This window comes from Mobula hypostoma, chromosome 10 (genome assembly GCF_963921235.1).
Source record: "Mobula hypostoma chromosome 10, sMobHyp1.1, whole genome shotgun sequence".
NCBI classification, from domain to species: Eukaryota; Metazoa; Chordata; class Chondrichthyes; order Myliobatiformes; family Myliobatidae; genus Mobula; species Mobula hypostoma.
In genome coordinates this window covers 51381347-51403103 of record NC_086106.1, presented here as the reverse complement: position 1 = coordinate 51403103, position 21757 = coordinate 51381347, and the positions used below count along the sequence as shown (strand labels likewise).

Here is a 21757-nt window from a genome sequence, read left to right as displayed (position 1 = left end):
TGAGCCAAAGCCTCAACACCCCTCTCTAACATTTGCCCAATCACACTATGTAGTTTTAACGAACCTTGTAGAAGTTTTGTTTACAAACTGATCTGTCTTACATTTTACAAAGACATATACAGACTGTGAAGAGACAGTTGCAGCAAGTCAAATTATTTAATTTTCTCTTTCCAAGTAGTTAATAAATCTGATATTTGGCTCCCTATTTGATTATTAACAATAGTTTCCAAAAAAAACCAAGTTTATTTAATTTCTACAGTTTTCACTTGCAGCAGATGCTCTACACAGGATGGTGCAGCAGTTGTATACCTGACTAATCCAGGATGTCTGTAAAACCTGAAGAAACAGATCATTTTGCTGAGATATGTGACATTCTGATTCATACTATACACAAAATCTTAAGCTCAGCCTTGCCAACAGAAATGTTGTTTTCCTAATCTGTCAAATAATTCTAGAATCTAATTAAAATATAAACTAAAACATAATTATGCCTAAGAGTGTATTTGAATGTGATGCAACACTCACAACACGCTGGAGGAACTCAGCACGGTGGTCAGCATCTGTGGAAATGATCAGACAACGTTTTGGGCTGGAACCCTTTGTCAGGACTGAAGAGGGAAGGGGAAGAGGCCCTATAAGGAAGGCGGGGGGAGGATGGGAAGGAGAAGACTGGTAGGTTCCAGGTGAAAAACCAGTAAGGGGAAAGATAAAGGGGTGGGGGAAGGGATAGGCAGGAAAGGTAAAGAAGAAATAGGGGAAAGCAGAGTGGATAGTAGAAGGAGGCGGAACCATGAGGGAGGTAATGGGCCCCAATTCCTTCGTCACCTTTCCTGCCTATCCCCTCTCTGCTTCCCCTCCCCCACCCCTTTATCTTTCCCCTCACTGGTTTTTCATCTGGCACCTACCAGCCTTCTCCTTCCCACCCTCCCCCCATCTCCTTTATAGGGCCTCTGCCCCTTCCCTCTTCAGTCCTGATGAAGGGTTCCGGCCCGAAACGTTGACTGATCATTTCCACGGATGCTGCCCGACCTACTGAGTTCCTCCAGCGTGCTGTGAGTGTTGCTTTGACCCCAGCATCTGCAGAGTATTTTGTGGTTTTGAATGCAATGCGTTTTTCTGATCAGCTGAATCTATATGAAAGCTTTCTCTTTCCAATTAAACTGTTTTGAAACTCGTCTTTGTTGCATTTGAAGGTGTGGGGATTACGATGGTCCTCTTCAGTACAATTATTGACATTACCTACAACTGCATCATCGGCTACAGCCTGTTCTACCTGTTTGCCTCCTTCCAATCCCCTCTGCCGTGGTCAGACTGCTTCAGCTGGTGGGGTGCAGATGAAACCTGCAGCAGGACACCCAGAGGTACTGTGTTAAACTCCATTGGAAAGAGTAATGGATTCTTAGTGATGTATCTGGTGGTCTTCTGTCCCTGGTGTTCCCAGTGACCTGTAAGCTGAAAAAGGATGTCATCTTCCAGCGGGATCAGTATCATTGATCGCTCGTTCTTTAAAAAGACGTAGTTTGGTGAGCACGTGAACAGTCCCTGAATTATTTACAATTAAGGCATTGCGGGAGAAGAGCAGTTCACATTATGTGTATATTGAGAAAGCAATTCCTGATGCAGTTGAGTGGATCGTGAAGGTGTGTCTTTAATGTCACGGGCAGGGCCGGATTTAGTGGGGTCAGGGCCCCTGGGCTGGAGGCCCTGATGGGCCCCTCCCAACACCGTAAAATGCTGCTGTATCAAACAAAAAAAGGCAACAAGAGCAAAGGTCTTACTGGTCTAAATATCGAAGCTGTGGACCAAGACATTGGTTTAGTACAATATGTGGGCTATAAGCTCACAGGCCTTAAAAGGGAGGACAGAAAGTAACGCAGGTTCTTAGTTTGAAGGACAGCATCTAAAGCACTCAAAAATTGACCTAGGCTTAGTTGGCTTAGTAAAGTTATGAGGGAGACGAAGTATGATGTAACCAATCTTAAATCTTCATTTAGCTATTGCTGCACATTCCATAGGCCTTATTTCTCAAACAGTGCCAAAGCATTTTTATCTAGGCATTTTTTCTCAACCGTGTGTTCTGAGAAAGTAAAATGGAAATGAGAGACAAAAAGGCCAAGAAAGATGGCACTATGGCAAACCAGGAAACTAACAATCATTTTGAAAAATGAGATCTAGCACAAACTAACCTATTGCTGTGCTGTGTGGCTTGCGGAGTAAAGACCACTTATTACTAACTAGGTTTGTGAACTATTAACCTATTGCCACAAAAACAGGAACAGCACTGACACACAAGCCTAAATATTTACAAAGTCGGATGCTTGTTTTTCAAAATTAAAGCCTAGTTCTTCTGGATTTCTTCGCAGCAAAGTCTTTGATCAGATCATTAAAATTCAGTTTCTGAACAAGATCACTTTCAAGTGACATCAGAGTAAGTTGATTCAGCCTGTCCTGTCCCATTGTGGACCTGAGCCTATTCTTCACTAGCTTGAGCTTGGCGAAAGATCGCTCACCACTAGCACTTGTGACAGGGAGGGTCAGGTAAAGCCTCAAAGTAATGCTTACATTTGGGAAGATGACCATATAACCATATAACAATTACAGCATGGAAACAGGCCATCTTGGCCCTTCTACTCCTTGCCGAACCTGCAAGTTTTTTTCTCTAAGGAAGCATAAAAGCTCTGTTGCAGATGAAATATCTTTGTCACTTACAAATTCCCTAAAATGGACAATCTCCTCCACAAAGTCTAACTGCAGGTCAGCTGAATATCTGCTTTGGAGATCAGATGCTCTCTTGCACAGATCTTGTACAGAGAGAGAAGTAGGGTTGCCAACTTTCTCACTCCCAAATAAGGGACAAAAGTAGCAGTCAAATACGGGACACTTGTGAAAGACTACCATGACCATGAAGCCTTGTGCGGGCACCTGTGTGTGCATGCGTGATGTGTGTATATGTGACCTGCACATGCGCCTACGTGCCTATTTTTTCCCCCACACATCGGTTTTGGCTTAATCTTCCTGACTGCACTGTACATACGTTATTTCTATTTTATATAGTCTGTGTACTTATCATATCATTCCTGCTTTTACTAGACTTTTACTGTTATTTTAGGTTTTATGTGTTATTTGGTATGATTTGGTAGGTAATTTCTTGGGTCTGGGAATGCTCAAAAATTTTTCCCCATATAAATTGTTGGTAATTGCTTCTTCGCTTTACTCCATTTCAGCATGAAAGGTTTCATAGGAACACTCTACCTTAGCGGGGGAAATACGGGACAAGGGCGGTCCAGTATGGGACAAACCAATTTAGCCCAATATCCGGGATGTCCCAACAAATACGGGACAGTTGGCAACCCTAGAGAGAAGGGATATTGTTTAGGATGCCAAATGTGTTGTTAAGGTTATTATATGATGCAAATCTGCAATCAATTTCTTCAAGTAATCTATCCATCACGACCAAAAAAAACAGTAGCTGAAAAATTTTCTCTGGCTGACAATCCAGGTGTTGTGGATTCACCCAGAAAGGCTTTACGTTTTCTTTTTCATTGGGTGTCTTCTATGTACACTTGTGAGACTGTCGGAGACATAGTTTTAGCCTGGGTCTCAAAAGTATCAAATAGATCACGCAAGCTTGCTATGTATCCCTGTAGTGATCTCACCAAGTCCACAGAATTATACAGGTCTAGATTTACAGCTTGCAATGCAACACTTGCACTTTCAAAGTGCTGAAGAATGCAATGCCAGTGGAAGGGGAATATAAGAGTCATTGCCTTGATATGTACTCACCATTTACGAGCTTGCATTTGAAGTGCAATTTGGAGGAAAAAACGTCTCTGCTGTTTGTATACCTGTTCCGAAGCTTTGACATCCACATCCTCACTCTGGCAGGACTCCAGCCCTTTCTTAGCCCAATATGCTCGGACTGAATCATCCAACGTTTCCTTTCCCCAGCAAGCAGGATCAGTGCTGTAAGGATCCTCAGTAGCGGTAACGTTAACATTAATGGCAGCCCGACTTGGCTGTTCGGAGGCCTCTGTGGTCGGGAATCCCAAGGTCATGCTCTCTGCCTCTTAACGTTAGCTGCTGACTGTGGCAAGGATGGTGGTCCTGTGCTAACGCTGGTACTAGTGTTAACTGTTGAACAAGTCCACCGGTCTCAGACTGTGACAAGAGCGATGGTACTGTTGCGTCATTGAGAACAGCTTTTAAAAAATTCTAAAAACCTGCCTTCAGTATTGGTGCATATGGTTAAAAAAAATCTGGCAAACACGAGGAAATCTGCAGATGCTGGAATTCACCAGCACTTTTTGTGTGTGTGTTGCTTGAATTTCCAGCATCTGCAGATTTCCTTGTGTTTGAAGCCAGAATAGGATCTTTCGAAGCAGCCTCATGTGCAGCACCTTGTCAAAGGCCTTCTGAAAATCCAAATACACCCACGTCTACTGCATCTCCTTTGTCTATCCTGCTTGTAATTTCCTCAAAGAGTTGCAGTGGGTTTGTCAGACAGGATTTTCATTTCAGGAAACCATGCTGGCTTTGGCCTATCTTTTCATGTGCCTTCAGGTACTCCATAATCTCATCCCTAACAATTGATTCCAACAATGTCCCAACCACTGATGTCAGGCTAACAGGTCTATAGTTTTCTTTCTGCTGCCTCCCACCCTTCTTAAATAGTGGAGTAATTTAAGAAGTAATTTGTTTTCTTCTTGACTATATTTTCAACAGCCTTTGTACACCATGTTCCTGTACCCTACCATCCTTTCCCTGTCTTACTGGAAAGTATCTATGCAAAACCCCATGCAAATATCCCCTGAACATTTGCCACATTTCTTCCATACATTTCCCTGAGAACATCTGTTTCCAATTTATGCTTGCAAGTTCCTGCCTATTAGCCTCATATGACCCCTTACTCCAATTAAGCACTTTCTTAACTTGTCTGTTCCTATCCCTCTCAAATGCTATGGTAAAGGAGATAGAATTGTAATCACTCTCTCCAAAATGCCCTCCCACTGAGAGACCTGACACCTGACCAGGTTCATTTCCCAATAACTGATCAAGTACAGCCTCTCCTCTTGTAAGCTTATGTACATATTGTGTCAGGAAACCTTCATGAACACATCTAACAAACTCTACCCCATCTAAAACCCTTGCTCTTGGGAGATGCCAATCAATATTTAGAAAATTAAAACCTCCCACCACAATAACCCTGTTATTATTGCATTGTTCCGGAATCTGTCCCCCTATCTGCTCCTTGATGTCCCTGTTACTATTGGGTGGTCTATAAAAAACACCCAGTAGAGTCATTGATCCCTTCCTGTTCCTAACTTCCACCCACAGAGACTCAGTAGACAATCCCTCCATGACTTCCTCCTTTTCTGCAGCTGTGACACTATCTCTGATCAACAGTGCCATGCCCCCACCTCTTTTGCCTCCCTCCCTGTCCTTTCTGAAACATCTAAAGCCTGGCACTCGAAGTAAGCATTCCTGTCCCTGAGCCATCCAAGTCTCTGTAATGGCCACAACATCATATCTCCAAGTACTGATCCACGCTCTAAGCTCATCCACTTCGTTCACAACACTCCTTGCATTAAAATGGACACATCTCAAACCATCAGTCTGAGTGCGTCCCTTCTCTATCACCTGCCTATCCTCCTTCTTGCACTGTCTCCAAGCTTTCTCTATTTGTGAGCCAACCACCCCTGCCTCCAACTCTCAGTTCGGTTCCCACCCCCCAGCAATTCTGGTTTAAACCCTCCCCAATAGCCTTAGCAAACCTCCCTGCCAGGATATTGGTCCCCCTCAGATTCAAGTGCAACCCATCCTTTTGGTACAGGTCACACCTACCCCAGAAGAGGTCCCAATGATCCAGAAATCTGAATCCCTGCCCCCTGCTCCAATCCCTCAGCCACGCATTTATCCTCCACCTCATTCTATTCCTATACTCATTGTCACGTGGCACAGGCAGTAATCCAGAGATGACTACCTTTGAGGTCCTGCTTCTCAACTTCCTTCCTAACTCCTTGTAGTCTGCTTTCAGGACCCGTTCCCTTTTCCTACCTATGTTGTTGGTACCAATATGTACCATGACCTCTGGCTGTTCACCGTCCCACTTCAGAATATCGTGGACATGATTGGAAACACCCCGGACCCTGGCAACTGGAAGGCAAACTACCATTCACGTTTCTTTCCTGCACCCACAGAATCGTCTGTCTGACCCCCTAACTATAGAGTCCCCTATCACTGTTGCCATCCTTTTCCTTTCCCTACCCTTTTGAGCCATGGGGCCAGACTCTTTGCCAGAGGCGCGACCACTGTTGCTTCCCCCAGGTAGGCCATTTCCCCCACCCCCCAACAGTACTCAAACAGGAGTACTTATTATTAAAGGGAACAGCCACAGGGTACTCTCTAGTATCTGACTTGTGCCCTTCCCTCTCCTGACTGTTACCCACCTACCTGTCTTCCGAGGCTCCGGTGTGACTACTTGCCTATAACTCCGCTTTATCACCTCCTCACTTTTCCTAACCAGACGAAGATCCTCGAGCTGCATCTTCAGTTCCCTGATGTAGTCCCTAAGGAGCTGCAGCTCAATGCACTTGGTGCAGATGTGGCCATCCGGGAGGCTGGGAGTCTCTCGGTCATCCCACATCCGACACCCAGTACAGAACAGCAGTCTCACAGACATACTTCCTATACTTCACAAGTAACTTACCTCGCCTCGACCCATTATCGCCAAAGCCCTGTTGAGCCAAAGGCTTCCTACTCTGTCTCTCTCAACTCTGGCACACACTCTATAAAGCTGCCTTCTTTTTAAACTCTTCCCACCAGTCTCACTCACTGACGTCCATGCACTTGCGCAGTTGTGCCTCGATCAAAAGAAGATTACTGGACCTTGACATTCGATCAAAAAGACATTACAGAACCTTGTCACTCCTTCTGCCCAGGTATTTGGTACTGACGTGGACCAGGACATCTAACTGCTCACCCTTCAGATGTGACCTGACCTGCTATTATCAGCATTTCCTGTTTTTATTTTTCATTTCCAGCATCTGCAGTTTTTAAAAAAATGTTAATTTCTAAAGTGAGAAAGGTGGGCAGCTAGGAAGATCACGTAGACAGTTCACATTAATAGGAATCTTACTGAACCTTCCTGTACGTCAATAAACATTGGCAGAACTCGTGCTAATAGAACTTGATGCTGATGCTGCACTAGCACTGGTGTGTCAGCAGGAGGTTAAACACTATTGGGCAGATGTCACAGTGAAGTTCAAGTCCTTCATACCAACATTTATCAAAGGATCAAGGTGAAAGGGATTAGTGAGTTTACAGTGAGAGTGGAGCGAAGATCTTGCTCTGATTGTTCCTGGGGAAAGGTCCAATTTGCTGACCAGAGCTGGCTTTCAAATAAAAAGCCCAACTGGGGAGAGAAAAGAAACAAGACAAATGTGTGTACCAGCTGCATTTCACTAGTACCCCAAGGTGTTCTGTGATGAACTTGGCAGCATTCAAGATGTTAAAAGGTATCTTTATGTAAAGGAGAATATTACACCCAAGATCTACAAAGCACAATCTGTATTTTAGAGGAAAACGATGGAAGAACTTGAAGAGAATGTGGGAAAGAGATATTGAGCCAGTTGAATTTTCATGACTGGTTCCTCACAGTATGAAGGACAAGGATGGGTGGTGGGCAGCTAAGTGAACTACAAGAAGCAGATGTTAATCAGATAGTGAGTGCTCTTATTGGGAGGCTCCAGTGGTTCTTGTAATCAGGGCAGAAGCCAATCTGAGGATTTGTGTAGACAGCAGGAAGCTCATGTGCACCTCTATGTGGGAGAACAAGACCTGAGAGAATGTGCACTTTCTGAAATACATGGAAAGTGCTCCAGTCTCATTGTCGTGATAAGATGTGATTTTACCCTCTCCCAAGCATGTAAGCACCAGCCACGATCTTATTGAATGGCAGAGCAGGCTCAATGAGTCAGGTGGTCCATTCCTGCCCCTATTTCTTATGTTGTTAGTACAGGAGAAAGGAATATGTTTAACACCAAGAATGGTATGGATCTTTGGAGATCCAGAGTTCTTTCACCTCAAAGAAGAGCAATTATTTTGAAACAATTGTATGCCTAGCACACAATGTATCTTGTGTAAAAAAAATCTGCCAGTCTTTGTTGCCAAGTAATAAAGGGATTCTATGAAGGAAGATGAGCAATGTTCAGAGCATCACAAGAATCCACCAATAGCTCCTCTTGGCTTTAATGGGTCATTTTGTAATTTTTGGTTACTGCATCAGTTAAGGAAAATTTGTCATTGCTGGCATAGCAATCACCGGTGTGGTATGGTGCATGAGTGGTCTTTGCGAACTGTACATTAATGTTCCAACCAGTCAGCAGCCTAACCCAAGTACAGGACTCCAAGTATTCCTGATTACCTGTTTGCAATTAATATAAATGGTTCTCAACAAAATGTTGCACTCTACATTTTCTAGATCCACTCTGCAATCTCACTCTAGACAATGGGTATTCTGAAATCGTTAATACAATGTGGCTGCAGAGAAACAACAGAACTTGCTCCAATGAATCTGAAATCCACGTTCCTCACCAGGGCCCAAGTGAACAGTACTGGGAGTAAGTAACTTGCTGCCAAGACCTTTCACATTCATACACACAGCTTTTTCTTGCAAAGATGTGTTGAGGGATTTCCTGTTTAAAGAATGGCTGTTTGATTCGGACTGTGTTGCATCATAAATCTGTGATTGAATAACATAACAGTAGGATTCTTATAGGAATCTCATAGGATTATAGGAATCGTAGGATTCTCGTTATCAGTAATTTTAATCCAAAACAAGCTGCTATAGAGAACCACTCTCTCAGCAGTTAACAGTACAGAGAAGGCATTTTATTTTAACATAACAAAGAAGCCATTTTATTCACTTTAGCAGTAACATAAAAGAAGAAACCCCTTACATCCTCATGACTACTAAATAACTCGCCAACCGTTCCTGCAGATACAAAAACCCAATCCAAGTACAAACAGTCACATTGCTCCCCAAACAGTGGACCTTAAGCCCTGTTCCTCAGGTGCTACATAGGCCAACCTATCTGGGAGTTTCCTAATCCCCCGAGACCTCCTTACCCCCTCATCTAAACCCTTCAGGCTCAGACACTACTGGGGATACCTCGGGTCTGCTTGCCAACTCCTCTCTCAATCTCTCACTCATGCCCCCACTGCAACTCGGAGCCCCCTGTCCCGTGTCCAGGTCCTGCTGTAACCCAGGCTGCCCACAGATAGCCTTCCTCACCAGGGGGGGTGTTGGTCCCTTTCCGAATCGAAACACTGCCAGTCACACCAGGGTCCAGACACATCAGCATTAATGATTCACTGCCCTCTGACTCCCACACGTTGGCCTCCAAGAACTCCAGTTTCACTGACCAATAACCGTCATCTGGATAATCACTGGCATTGGTACCCCAAATCTCCAGTGCCCTTAATGTTGTCAAGGGTAAATGCTTCAGAAACTGGTTGTAAAACGAACTGTACAACAACTTGACCTGCGCCCTGGTGTCAAGGATGGCTTTAGCATAGCTTCCATCTATCTGCAATGACACCTGAGGGCGTGGTCCCTCTAAGCCGTCAGGAATAGGGTCTTTTCCTTTCGGGAGTTCTTTGGCACATTGCTGGGAACGTCCTCTCCCAGAGACCCCAAGCTGTTCCCCTACTGGGCCTCCATAATAATAACAGAATCCTGATGAAGGAAGGAGGGAGCATTGACTCAGACCGTGAGAGGCCTGCGTCGGGCATTTTCAAGACTTACAAGACGCAGATTGGCAGGCCTCTCACGGTCTGAGTCGAAGTTCCCTCCCCCCGATGAAGGATTTTGGCCCAAAATGTGTGCTGTTCATTTCCTTCCATAGATGCTACCCGAATTGTTGAGTTCCTCAGAACTTTCTGAGTGTAGCTTCAGATTTCCAGCATCTCAGTTTTTCTTGTGTCTCCTGGTCTCCAGCGCTATAGTTAACTCAAATTTTTGTGTTTTGTTTCACCATCTTTATATCTTCAGGAGAGAGATCCATCACTGAAAATTTGAGATATACTGTATATCTTGACAATTATTGGTGTGTGAAACATTTCCTCTGTGTTCAGTCACAGCCTGACCATTCGGTAGCCATTTGTACATATCCTGTTCTATCGTCCCCAGATTCACAACAAATAACCCCCCCTCACCTACAGATCAGGGGCAATTTATAGAGGCCAGTTACCCAGCAATCTGCATGTGGGTGAACCTGAAGAACCTATGTTGTTATAGGGAGAATGAGGAAACTCTACATGGACATCACCAGAGGTCACGATTAGACCTGGGACACCGGAACTAGGAGGCAGCTCAGAACTGAATACAGTTCATTTCTGAATCTGTAGGATAGTCTCTGAATTGTCTGAAACTGTCGGGCGATAGATACCATGTTTAATAAGAGTCATGGTCACTGATCTCTGCAGCACAGAAACAAGCTTTTGGCCCACCTAGTCTATGGTGAACTACTATTCTGCCTAGTCCCATCAACCTGCATCCAGACAATAGTTCTTCGTACCCCTCCCATCCTAGTACCTACTGAAATTCCTCTTAAATGTTAAAATCACACCCACATCCATCAATCTGCTGGCAGCTCATTCCACACTGTCAACGCCCTCTGAGTGTAGAAGTTCCCCCTCATGTTCCCCTTAAACATTTCACATTTCACCCTTTGCCCATGACTTCTAGTTCCAGTCTCACCCAACATCAGTAGGAAAAGCCCTGATTGCATTTACTCTATCTAATGTATGAGTGCCCTCATAATTGTGTAAGCCTCTATCATATCTCCCCTCATTCTTCTGCGCTCCAGGGAAAGAAGTCCTAACCTATTCCCTCTTTCCTTATATCTCAGGTCTTCAAGACCCAGCAACATTCTTGTAAATTCTTTCTAAACACTTTATTGATATTCTTCCTCTAGATGGCTGACTAAAAATGCACACAATACTCCAAATAAGGCCTCAACAACGTCTTCATTCATTGAATGTCAACACTCATATATCCAACTCCTGTACCGTACTTCAATTTCGGAAGGCCAATATGCCAAAAGCTCTCTAAGAAACATAGAAAACCTACAGCGCAATACAGGCCCTTTGGCTCACAAAGCTGTGCCGAACATGTCCCTACCTTAGAAATTACCAGGCTTACTCATAGCCCTCTATTTTTCTAAGCTCCATGTACCTATCCGAAAGTCTTTTAAAAGACCCTGTCATATCCACCTCCACCACCGTTGCCGGCAGCCCATTCCATGCACTCTCCACTCTCTGTGTAAAAAAACTTACCCCTGACATCTCCTCTGTACCTACTTCCCAGCATCTTAAGTCTGTGTCCTCTTGTGGCAACCATTTCAGCCCTGGGAAAAAGCCTCTGACGAGCCACATGATCAATGCCTCTCTTCGCAACCTTATCTACCTGTGATGCCATTTTCAAGGAATTATAGATCTGTATTCCCAGATCCTTCTGTTCTACAGCACTCTTCAGTGCCCTACCATTCACTGTGCAAGTCTTTCCTTGGTTTGCCCTACAAAAGTGCAACACCCCGCACTTGTCTGCATTAAATTCCAGCCGCCATTTTTCAGCCCATTTTTCCAACAGGTCCAGATTCCGTTGCAAGCCATGATAGTCTTCCCTGCTGCCCATTACATGACCTTAATGTTGGTGTCATCTGAAAATTTGCTGATTTTGCTCAGCATTTTGGGTAACAAAACTAATTTATTTCTCAGAAACCCTGGGAAGGCTTGGGGTCTCATGCAATGTGATGTCCTTTGCCATTCAGGCATCCCATTGTGCCAGTAGAATCCCAGTGCGGTGGGATCACTGATGGCTGATGCCTGTCTTCCTATATAGTGGGCAGCAGGTTACAGATCCCAGGGGCATAGAGAGGGATCGACTTTGCTGATGGGCAGTGGGCTGGCTCACTGATCAGCAAATCACTCCATTCATCAAGACAATGAAATAAGTCTAAGCAGTTATTTCACTAATAGTCTGATAATTTAATGAAATATTCTTCACAGAACATGCTGAATTGCTTCCCTAGAGACATTCAGGAATGAGAGCCTCATCTTGAAGGTGGGTGCAGTCAACAGGATGCATTAGAGAGGGCAACTTGAAACTGAGCCAAAGATTAGCATGCTTGAAATGGGCACCTGGAAACTTACACCAATATATGGTCCTGTACGTGTTTGAATAATGTGTTGGCTTGCAATAAGGGTATATTTCTGCATGTTGATGGGTTTCTTCTTTGCTAGGATCAAGGAAATTTAGGATGAATTAACTTACTTTAATAACAAAGTATCACAAGGAGAGAAGCACTAATTAACCCCAACATAGGTTGTACCAGAAATTTGGATTTGAGTCAGATAATGGAGGGAAGGTAGCCTTTGATTGAGAAAACATTCTCCTCTGATTCAGACCATGATAAGCCAAAGTCCAACCATAATTTTAAAATATTTTTAAGAGAGGTTATACCTTCTATGAAACAGAAATATGGCAGTTAAGTTTAAAACTTTATTTAAAGTAAGTAGCACTGTACAACTGAATTTCATGACCATGGGGCTGAACACCATTGTGTTCAGCTGAAGTGTTGTTCAAATTCATATACATAAGTAAATGCTTCTGTGCATTGTATCAAATGCTAACTGTGTATTCTGGAAAATATCCTGACACAAGATGTACCTTGTCATTTTATTTAGAAAATTCGTTTTACGGCGATCAAGTTCAGTAGATGAGACGGGTCAGATAGTCTGGTTCTTAGCCCTCTGTCTGCTTCTGGCCTGGCTTATTGTTTGTGGAGCACTTTCTAAAGGAATCAAATCTTCAGGAAAGGTAAAATGGTTGCTGACAAATGGAGCTAAACAACTAGCAACTTCTGCAGATTTCCCCAAGCATTAAACTGAAATTTACAAGCCTGCTTTTAAATGGATTGATATCCTGTATCTGTGTCCTAACAGTTGTTTGCTCAGCACTGTGCAATGTACAATTCATGAGTACTCTGATGATCCTTTCCGTAAGTGAAAAAGTGGCAGTCATTCCCCAGGCTTCCAAATTTTAAGGATTAGAGCCACTGACTGTAGGGCACTGGTAGAATAACTGATCAGGGTTCCCAAAGTGGTTGATTGGAACATGGAACATAGAACAGCACAGCACGGGAACACACCCTTTGGCCACGATGCTGTACCAAACAGCTAAAAAGTAAACAAAAAAAAACAATCCTTCCTACCTACACAAGTCCATATCCCACCACCTTCCTCACATCCATGTGCCTATCTAAACGTCTCTTAAAAGCCTCTAATGTATTTGCTGCTACCACCAGACCAGGCAGCGCATTCCAGGCATCCACCACTCTCTGAGTGAAACACTTACCCCTCCCATCCCCTTTGAATCTACCCCCTCTCACCTCCAATGCATGCCTTCTGGCATGAGACATTTCAAACTTGGGAAACAGTTACTCCCTGTTCACCCTGTCTGTACCTCTCATTACCTTATAGACCTGTATTGTGGTGTCTTTAGGAGAATAAGGGTATGCAGCAACTGATGTAACCCAACAAGTAAAGCATCCAGTATCTGGAAAGGAAGAAGGAATGCTGCTCATCACATTCCGAACATGGAGAACCTGGAGTCCATAAGTACAAAATTTAATAAATAGAACAAAGAAATATCTCAGTCTAATTCAACAGAACGTTGGTAAGGAAGAGTAAATAAGCAATTAATGAAGTTACCTGACAAATATTAGACTCATTATTCTCCGATAGAAATCAGAACTAAAACAGAAAGTGTTGGAAATTCTCAGCAGATCAGGTATCACCTCTGGAGAGAATGAGAGGGTTAACATTTTGCATTTAGTATGTGGTATTTGTTTTCTCTTGTAATCTGCATTTCTTGTCTGTTATTTGTGGATGGACCACCTGGCCACCCAATGCTCAGAAGCTCAAGCCAAGCTGAATACCAAATTGGTCTCATCAGCCCTGATCTTAATGTCTGCATTCTTTGCATTATTTCAATCCCTAAAATGAAATAACTCCTGCAAATTCATAAAATATCTTGAAAAAATTTAAATAAACTATTCCTATTATTTCCATTCAACGATCATGTAATCTGTCTCTACAATTAAATGAAGATGAGAATCAGGTTTAATATTACCAGCACATGTCATGAAACTTGTCTTAAGTTAAAATATTCATATTTGGTTTAACTCCTAATTCTTATCAGTTCCTTTCACATTTAATTTCCTGTGGACTTATTTAAACTTTCTACTGTTCATTTACAGCTTTTGTGTTTTACTGTCTCTTTTGATCAAGAGCGGCTTCTTTTCCAGGCTGACATTTGATTTAAAGAACTCATCCCTTGGTAATAGCTTAAAAGCCCAATATTTCATGTTTCTATTCTTGAAGAGCAAACAACCAACCTTGTCCATCACTCACTTGTTTTCCATTTTGTGGATTATGTTTGTATTCCTGCAAACAAAGCAATGTTTTACTGCACTGCTTCCCAAGCAATGTATTGGCACCTTTCGTCACTCAAACAGTCATCATGCAGTGGCCATAAGATTCAGGAACAGAATTATGTCATTTAGTCCATTGAGTCTGCTCCACCATTCAATTTTTAAACCTATTCTCTCACCTTCTCTCCTTAACCTTTAACCTCCTTACCAATCAGGACCCTAGAAAACTCTGCCTTAAATCCACCGAGTGAAATGGCCTCAACAAAATGCACAGATTCACCACAGAGTGTATATTTCTTCCTGCCTTGGGAAATCAGCCATCATAAACAAACCCACACCAGTCGTCCGCTTCTCTGCCCTTTCCTGTTGGGCAGAAAATACAAAATCTTGAAAGCACCTACCAACAGGCTCAAGGATAGCTTCTACCCCACTGCTACAAAGCTAATGAATGGTTCCCTTCTGAACTCCACTGACTGCAGTCTGAGAGACATCAAATACTCTCCTATGTCAAGCAATTTATTCCTGGGATCATTTTTATGAACTTCCTCTGGATCCTCACCAGGGCAGCCTCCTTCACTCCAGAGAGAAAAGCCCTAGCTCGTTCAACCCATATGCATTGATAGAATATGGATTTCAGTGGCAAGGCTGACATTTACTGAGCATCTCCAACTGCCCCGTGAAGTGTGGAGGCAGTTAGAGTTAACCACATTGGTGGGTCTAAAGTCATGTATGAACCAGACCAAATGTTAAGCAGGAATTAAAATTATAAAGAAAAAATTAAAACTGTGGCATGTGTTATGTATGTAGCTATTACAAGCAGGCAGAACGCATAAATGTTGAGCTCAAGTCAAGTCAAGTTTATTGTCATTTAACTGTGTACATGTATACCACCAAACGAGACGTTTCAACGGATCAGGGTGTAAAGCACGATCGTACACGTAACACACATATAGCACACAATAACCAAGGAAAGTAAGAATTAAATTTAGGAATGATAGATGAACAAAGTAACGTGTATAAATTAAATATTGTTAAGGTACAGTACAAATTATCCAGTGACACTTCAAATGCGATGCGGCTGGGAGTTCAGAAGCCTAATGACCTGAGGGAAGCATCTGTTTCCCATCCTGACTGTTCTTGTCTTTATGCATTGGAGTCTGCTGCCTGATGGTAGAAAGTCAAAGAGAAGGCTGGATGGATGGGTTGGATCCTTAATAATACCAAGGGTCCTGTGTCTGCAGGATAATTGTCCTTGATGGATGGAGGGGAGACCCCTGTGATCCTCTCGGCCACTCTCATAGACCTTTGTAGGGATTTCCGGTCTGATGCTCTGCTGCTCCCGGACCAGATGGAGATGCAACCTGTCAGGATGCTCTCAATGGTGCTCCTGTAAAATGCAGTTAAGATGGTGGGGGGAGAGGGTTCTCGCTTGCCTCAATCTCCTCAGGAAGTGGAAGCACTGCTGATCCTTTTTATTCAGTTCGGTGATATTGAGGAACCGGGTGAGGTCATCCGTCATGTGAACTCCCAGGAATTTGGCGCACTTAGCTCCCTACGGGAGTCATGTATATGCAGGGGAAGGTGGATCATCTGCACCTTCCAAAAGTCCACAATCATTTCCTTGGTCTTCTCCACATTCAGACTTAGGTTGTTGTTCTCACACCAGTCCACTAGTTTCTCTGTACTCCGACTCATCATCGTTGTTGGTGAGCCCAACTACTGTAGTGTCATCCGCAAACTTGACGATTCAGTCTGAGCTAAACCCTGCGACACAGTCGTGCGTCACAGTGTGAAGAGCAGCGGGCTGAGCACACAGCCCTGGGGAGCGCCAGTGGTTAGTGGAGTGATAAGAGAGGACTTGGTAGAAGCAGCAGGGTGGAAATTTAGAAGCACAAATCCACTTTGGGATAAACAACTCAGACAAGATAGTGCATGTCATAGAGTATGTTCTGGAGAGTTTCATGCAATAGTATGTGCTATGACCATAAAGAATTAAACCATCTGCTCCAGATTTGGCTTGTTGACTACTGTGTGAAGAGTGATCATAATATGGTCCAGTTTGTTCTATCTGATAGGCAGATGTGCAAAATAGTGATTAAGATCTTAATCAGCTGCAACTATCATGATGGAGACTGACCCCACTCAACAGAATACATTAGAGGCATTTTCAAAGAGAATATTTTAATGTCCATATCTTCAAGGAGGGGAGTCTGTGTCTGCCTTGAAAAAGATCTCGAGTGACTCAGGAGGTAAAGGACAAAGTGAAAGTAAAAGTCTACAAAAACTAACACCGATCAAGATTATTATGAGAGAGGAGAATGACAAAAAAAGTTGAAAATGCAAGAAGAAGGGATAATACAAACAAAGCAAAGGAATTTGACACCAAAGGACCATAATTATAAATTGAAAGAGACTGTAGATGGGATTGAAAGTTGAGGAAGAAAGGGAATGGTGGACTGAGGCCCGAAGTGCTCGGAGTCGCCTGATGCCGGTGGCCAGAGGTCATAAACGGTGTGGGAGGAAGCAGAAGCGAGGCGAGCGGGCAGGAGTCCGTGCCAGGAAAAAGGCAAGTCTTAGCCGGCCGGCTCTCCCATCCATTCTGCTCTCCAATGGACAGTAAATTGGACTACATCCGACTCCAAAGAAATACTCGGCGGGAGTACAGAAATGGACATGATCCCGGACGCCGCCATTCAGCTGTTTATTTATGTAACAGTTTTTCCCTCAAGCCATTGGACTACCAACCTACTGTCCTCTGCTGTGCCTATTGTCTTGTTTATTATTTATTGTAATGCCTGCGCTGTTCCGTGTACTTCATGCTGTCCTGGGTAGGTCTGTAGTCTAGTGTAGTTTTTGTGTTGTTTTAAGTAGTTCAGTGTAGTTTTTCTACTGTTTCATGTAGCACCATGGTCCTGAAAAACATTGTCTCGTTTTTTCTGTGTACTGGTCAAAATGACAATAAAAAGTGACATGACTCGCAGAGGAAAAGTTGAATTTTTAAGATAATGTAGAGACTCCTTGGATGTTGAGCATTAACATCTTTTGAACATGTATTGCAGTAAGTCAGTCGTTAATCAGTAATGATTGAAGCTCCAAAGATTTTCCATGTTCTACAAGGATAACCTTGGTATAAGGTCAAAATTCTCCATCTGCTGTAATGAATGCAGATCCAAAAATAGTGCAAAAGCTCATCACTACCTAGGGAAAAGCATTACACACTATTGTTTGAGTTTCACATACTCAATATAGAGGTATCCAGGTTCAGTACACACCAGTGAAAAGCATTTTATCAAGACTTTCTTGTCAGCATTTCCCAATCTGTGACAATTACCAGGTACACAAGAACAGATCCCCTGTGCACACAAGCCTGACCTCAACTATATCACTGTTCTCTTTTCATCATGGAGTGATAACCCTAAACTTCCCAAACTAAAATATACCTTTGTCAAAAAATATGGTCCCTATAAATGCTGACTGGAATTTGGAGCTCTCAACAGGCAAACATTAATATTACATTAATTGTTAATTTTAGATTTAAATCGATACATTTTTATGAACTGAAGTTATTAAGTACAGGAAACAAAGTGTGTGCATGGAATTAGTGAAAGGTCACATTGGAACAAGTGCAAAGGGACTAACTATGTGTTTCAGTATCCACCGCTGAAATGGCAAAATAAGGAAAAATGTATGATGTGTTATTCATTCAAAACACTCTTCTCTTGTTTAGATGTTTTGCTGCTCTGAATAATTTAGAATTATGCTAATTAAATTTGATATAATTTGTTTCTCAGATAATTGCAATATTTTTGTATTTGGTATTTTACTGAATTAAACATTGCAGATGTTTAATCAGGGCAACCTAACCTCCCCTCTGCACGCTCAGGTGGTTTATTTCACTGCAACATTCCCATATGTGGTTCTGACTGTACTTCTGATCCGAGGACTGACCCTGGAGGGAGCCCACAAAGGGCTTGATTTCTACTTTGGAAGCCAATCAGATTTCTCAAAGCTGGGAGATGCTGAGGTAAACCTGCTTTCTTTTGGCTGAATACTTTAGTCACACTGTTCCATGTTCTTTTTCCCTCTATCTGGCATTATTAAGTTACTTTGCTCATGTTAGATGAGAATTATTGCATGAATGATTTTTAATCCTTGCAAATTTTGTTCAGAGCCTGAAGAAAATCCAACTGAATGATTAGTGAAAGATCAGGGTAGTCAGTCTTTTTCAAAGTACAAAGTTCAACCAGATTAGAGGAGTTTCACAGGGGAGATTGTTCATTTTTTGTGTGTGGAAGGAGTGATTTGAGACTCAATGTGCCTGATCCATTTTGTTAAGTTTTTTTGTATGGGAGGAGAGATTTGGGACTCAATGTGCCTGATCTATTTTGTTGTTTTTTGTGCGGAAGGAGGGATTTGGGGGTTGAGGTGCCTGATCTGTTTTGTTTGTTCTTTTTTGTATGGGGGGAGGAATTGGAGGTTGTTGTGCCTGATCCACTTTGTGCAGTTCCTGAAGGGCATGTTTTCCACCCAGAAGGTGCTGGGCATATAGATTGAATTGTCTGTGGAAGTGGTGGGGATGAGTGCAATCACAATATTTAGGAGACAATTGGACCATATATGGTGAGGGAAGTTTCAGAGAGATATGAGACAAATGCAGGCAAATGGGATCAGCGTTGTATATAACTTTGTCTCTATCACAAGCTCTTTATCCTGTTGCCTAGCTTTTGCTATCTATAAGTTAACCAATGAAAATGGATTAAATTGGAGAGAATGAGATTGATGATATGGCATATAATCAGATGGGATAGGGAACAATAGTAGTCCTGTCAAAGGGTTTTGGCCCAAAATGTCAACTGTACTCTTTTCCATAGATGCTGCCTGGCCTGCTGAGTTCCTCCAGCATTTTGTGTCTTTTGGTAGGAAACAGTAGAATTGAATAAGGCAGCATGCTGAGTAGGAGACAGGATGGAATGTCATGGAAATGTTCCCAAAATTCAATGCAATGATAATTCTCTGTTCACATTTTGTTACCAGTTTCTTCAAAATATCCTACAATAAATTAAGCATTAAAAATTTCATCAGTGTTACATTGTCCTTTAAATGCTGAGAAAAGTTATGACAGATGGAATCTAACCCAGAAAAGTTTGAGGTGATGCATTTTGGGAAGACTAACAAAAGTTTGATATTCACAGTGAGTGGTGGGTCCAAGCAAGTACCAAAGTACAGAGGGTTCCTGACGTGTCTATCAAACTAACCCCAAAGGCAGAAGTGGTTAAGAATGCACACAGAATAGCTTCATGATCTAGGTCATAGAATATAAGGACAGAGTGAGTGAGTGTATAAAAGAGAGAATTACCATTGCATTGAATTTTGAGTACATTTCCATCACGTTCCATCCTATCTCCCACTCAGTAAGGCCGATGCTCAAGTACAATATATTGCTTTGGTCACTAAACCATAGGAAAAATATGATTGCACTGAAGACTGTCTGGAGGAGATCCACCTGTATGTTGCCTGGAATGACATGTTTCAATTATGATGAGCAAATGAATAGGTCTTGTTGTCGATTCAAAAAAGGCCGAGAAGTCCCGACTGAGACATATAAAATTATGAGGAGCATAGATAAGGCCAGTGGTGAAAAACATTTCCTCTTAGCTAAAATCCCCGTAACTAGGGGCAAAGGTTGAGCTAAACGAATGAAGCTTTGGAAGGAATATGAGGAAAGTTTTTGCAACTGAAGGAGGGTTGGGATCTGGAACTTGCTGATGGACTGGATGGTGGAGATAGGTACTCTCACACACTATCTAAGAATCATTTAGATGAGCATTTGAAACACTATGGCATAGAAAGTTCTAGGCTAAATGCTAGGAATGGGATTAGTTGATAGATACTTGATGATAGAAATAGATATGGTGAGCCGGAGGATCTCCTTCTGTCTGTATGATCTATGAGTACAATATTAAACATAGGGCACAGTGACATGTCACTCAGCCTACCAGACTATGCTAACATTCATGGTCACCAAAGAGTACTTCCAAGTTTTTTCATCTATGTTGATTAAGGTGGTTCTCCCACTATTTCCTTCTCACATGCTTGTCCAATCACCTTTAGCATCCATAGTCTGTAAAAGAGATGATTTAGACTGTGTAAAAATGCTCCTAGAACCCTTGCTTTTGAAAGATAAACCTGTTTTAAGATGTTGCCCCATTGTTCCCATTCATTCCGTAGAGTAAATGGTTCTTACCAAATGCCTTTGAGAATTTAATCACTTTAGGCAGAGTACACTTAACCTCTGCCAAACAAAATTTGAACGCACTCATCTTGAAGTTAGATTTTTGTGGTTTACACACTCTGTACTTGAACTGATGCTTTTGTATATCAGGTCCCTCTTTGAAAATTTTGGAGATTAAGAAAACTCATATGGTTGCTTGTCGAGCACGTTGACACACAGAACAGGCATTTGGCATATAGATTTTGCACTGAATGATAACACCCATCATGCACTAGTCACTTGCAGTGATGCTAGCTGAAACTCAAAGGCACATCATTGGCCACTCTATGAGAATCATGTTGGCATAGTCCAGTCCGTGAAGTCCGCATTCTGGTTCACAGTCCGGTCCGTCACTTCCTTATTCCGGGTTTTCCTGTTTTCCCTTGTTCCATTGGGTGCTTTAATTGAGGCATCTGATTCTCGTTTTGGGCTGGCACATAAATACCTCTCAAACCAAGGATTCCCTGGTGGAATGTTCCCTTCCTCTTCCTTCTGAAGTGGAACTATCTCTTTGTGTCCCTGTGTTTAGTGTTCAAGTCAAAGAAGAGTCCCGGCCCTAGGTCCTGTTCCCTAGGAGGAGTTCTGACTCTGTGTAAAACTCTGGCCCTAAGTTCTGTTCCCAAGGACGGGTCCTGGCTCTGTGTTCTGTGTTCCTGTGTTCCAAGTTCCAGGTGCCATGTTCCAGTCCTCTCTAAGTCAAGGCTTTGTGTTCTCGTCCAGTCCGGGAGTCCCTCGGCAGTCAACCTGGCCTTGCGTACTAGAAAGGGTCCTGGCCCTGTGTCCTAGGAAGGGTCCCGGCCCTGTACCCAAGAGCCTAACCAAGCCGAGTCCAAGAGCCGACACAAATCTATTTGAAGAGCCATGTCCTGTGCTGGAGATTCCTCGTTCAGCCCAGGAGTACCTCACCCAGCCCAGTGCTGGAGTTCCCTCCTCCCGTGATGGAGTTCCCTTGTCCTGTCCAAGCCACGTCCAAGTACCTCGCCCTGTTCAC

The 21757-nt window shown here is 42.9% G+C and overlaps 1 protein-coding gene across 1 annotated transcript in view; it reads left to right on the top strand.

The window, feature by feature from the left end:
- Positions 1 to 21757, top strand: part of LOC134352897 (sodium- and chloride-dependent neutral and basic amino acid transporter B(0+)-like) — a 107036-nt gene that overhangs the window by 46368 nt on the left and 38911 nt on the right. The window contains exons 4-7 of the mRNA XM_063060483.1: positions 1194 to 1361; positions 8480 to 8618; positions 12748 to 12880; positions 18379 to 18519. Of these exons, the coding sequence (XP_062916553.1) occupies positions 1194 to 1361; positions 8480 to 8618; positions 12748 to 12880; positions 18379 to 18519 (581 nt within the window). The remainder of the gene's footprint in view (positions 1 to 1193; positions 1362 to 8479; positions 8619 to 12747; positions 12881 to 18378; positions 18520 to 21757) is intronic.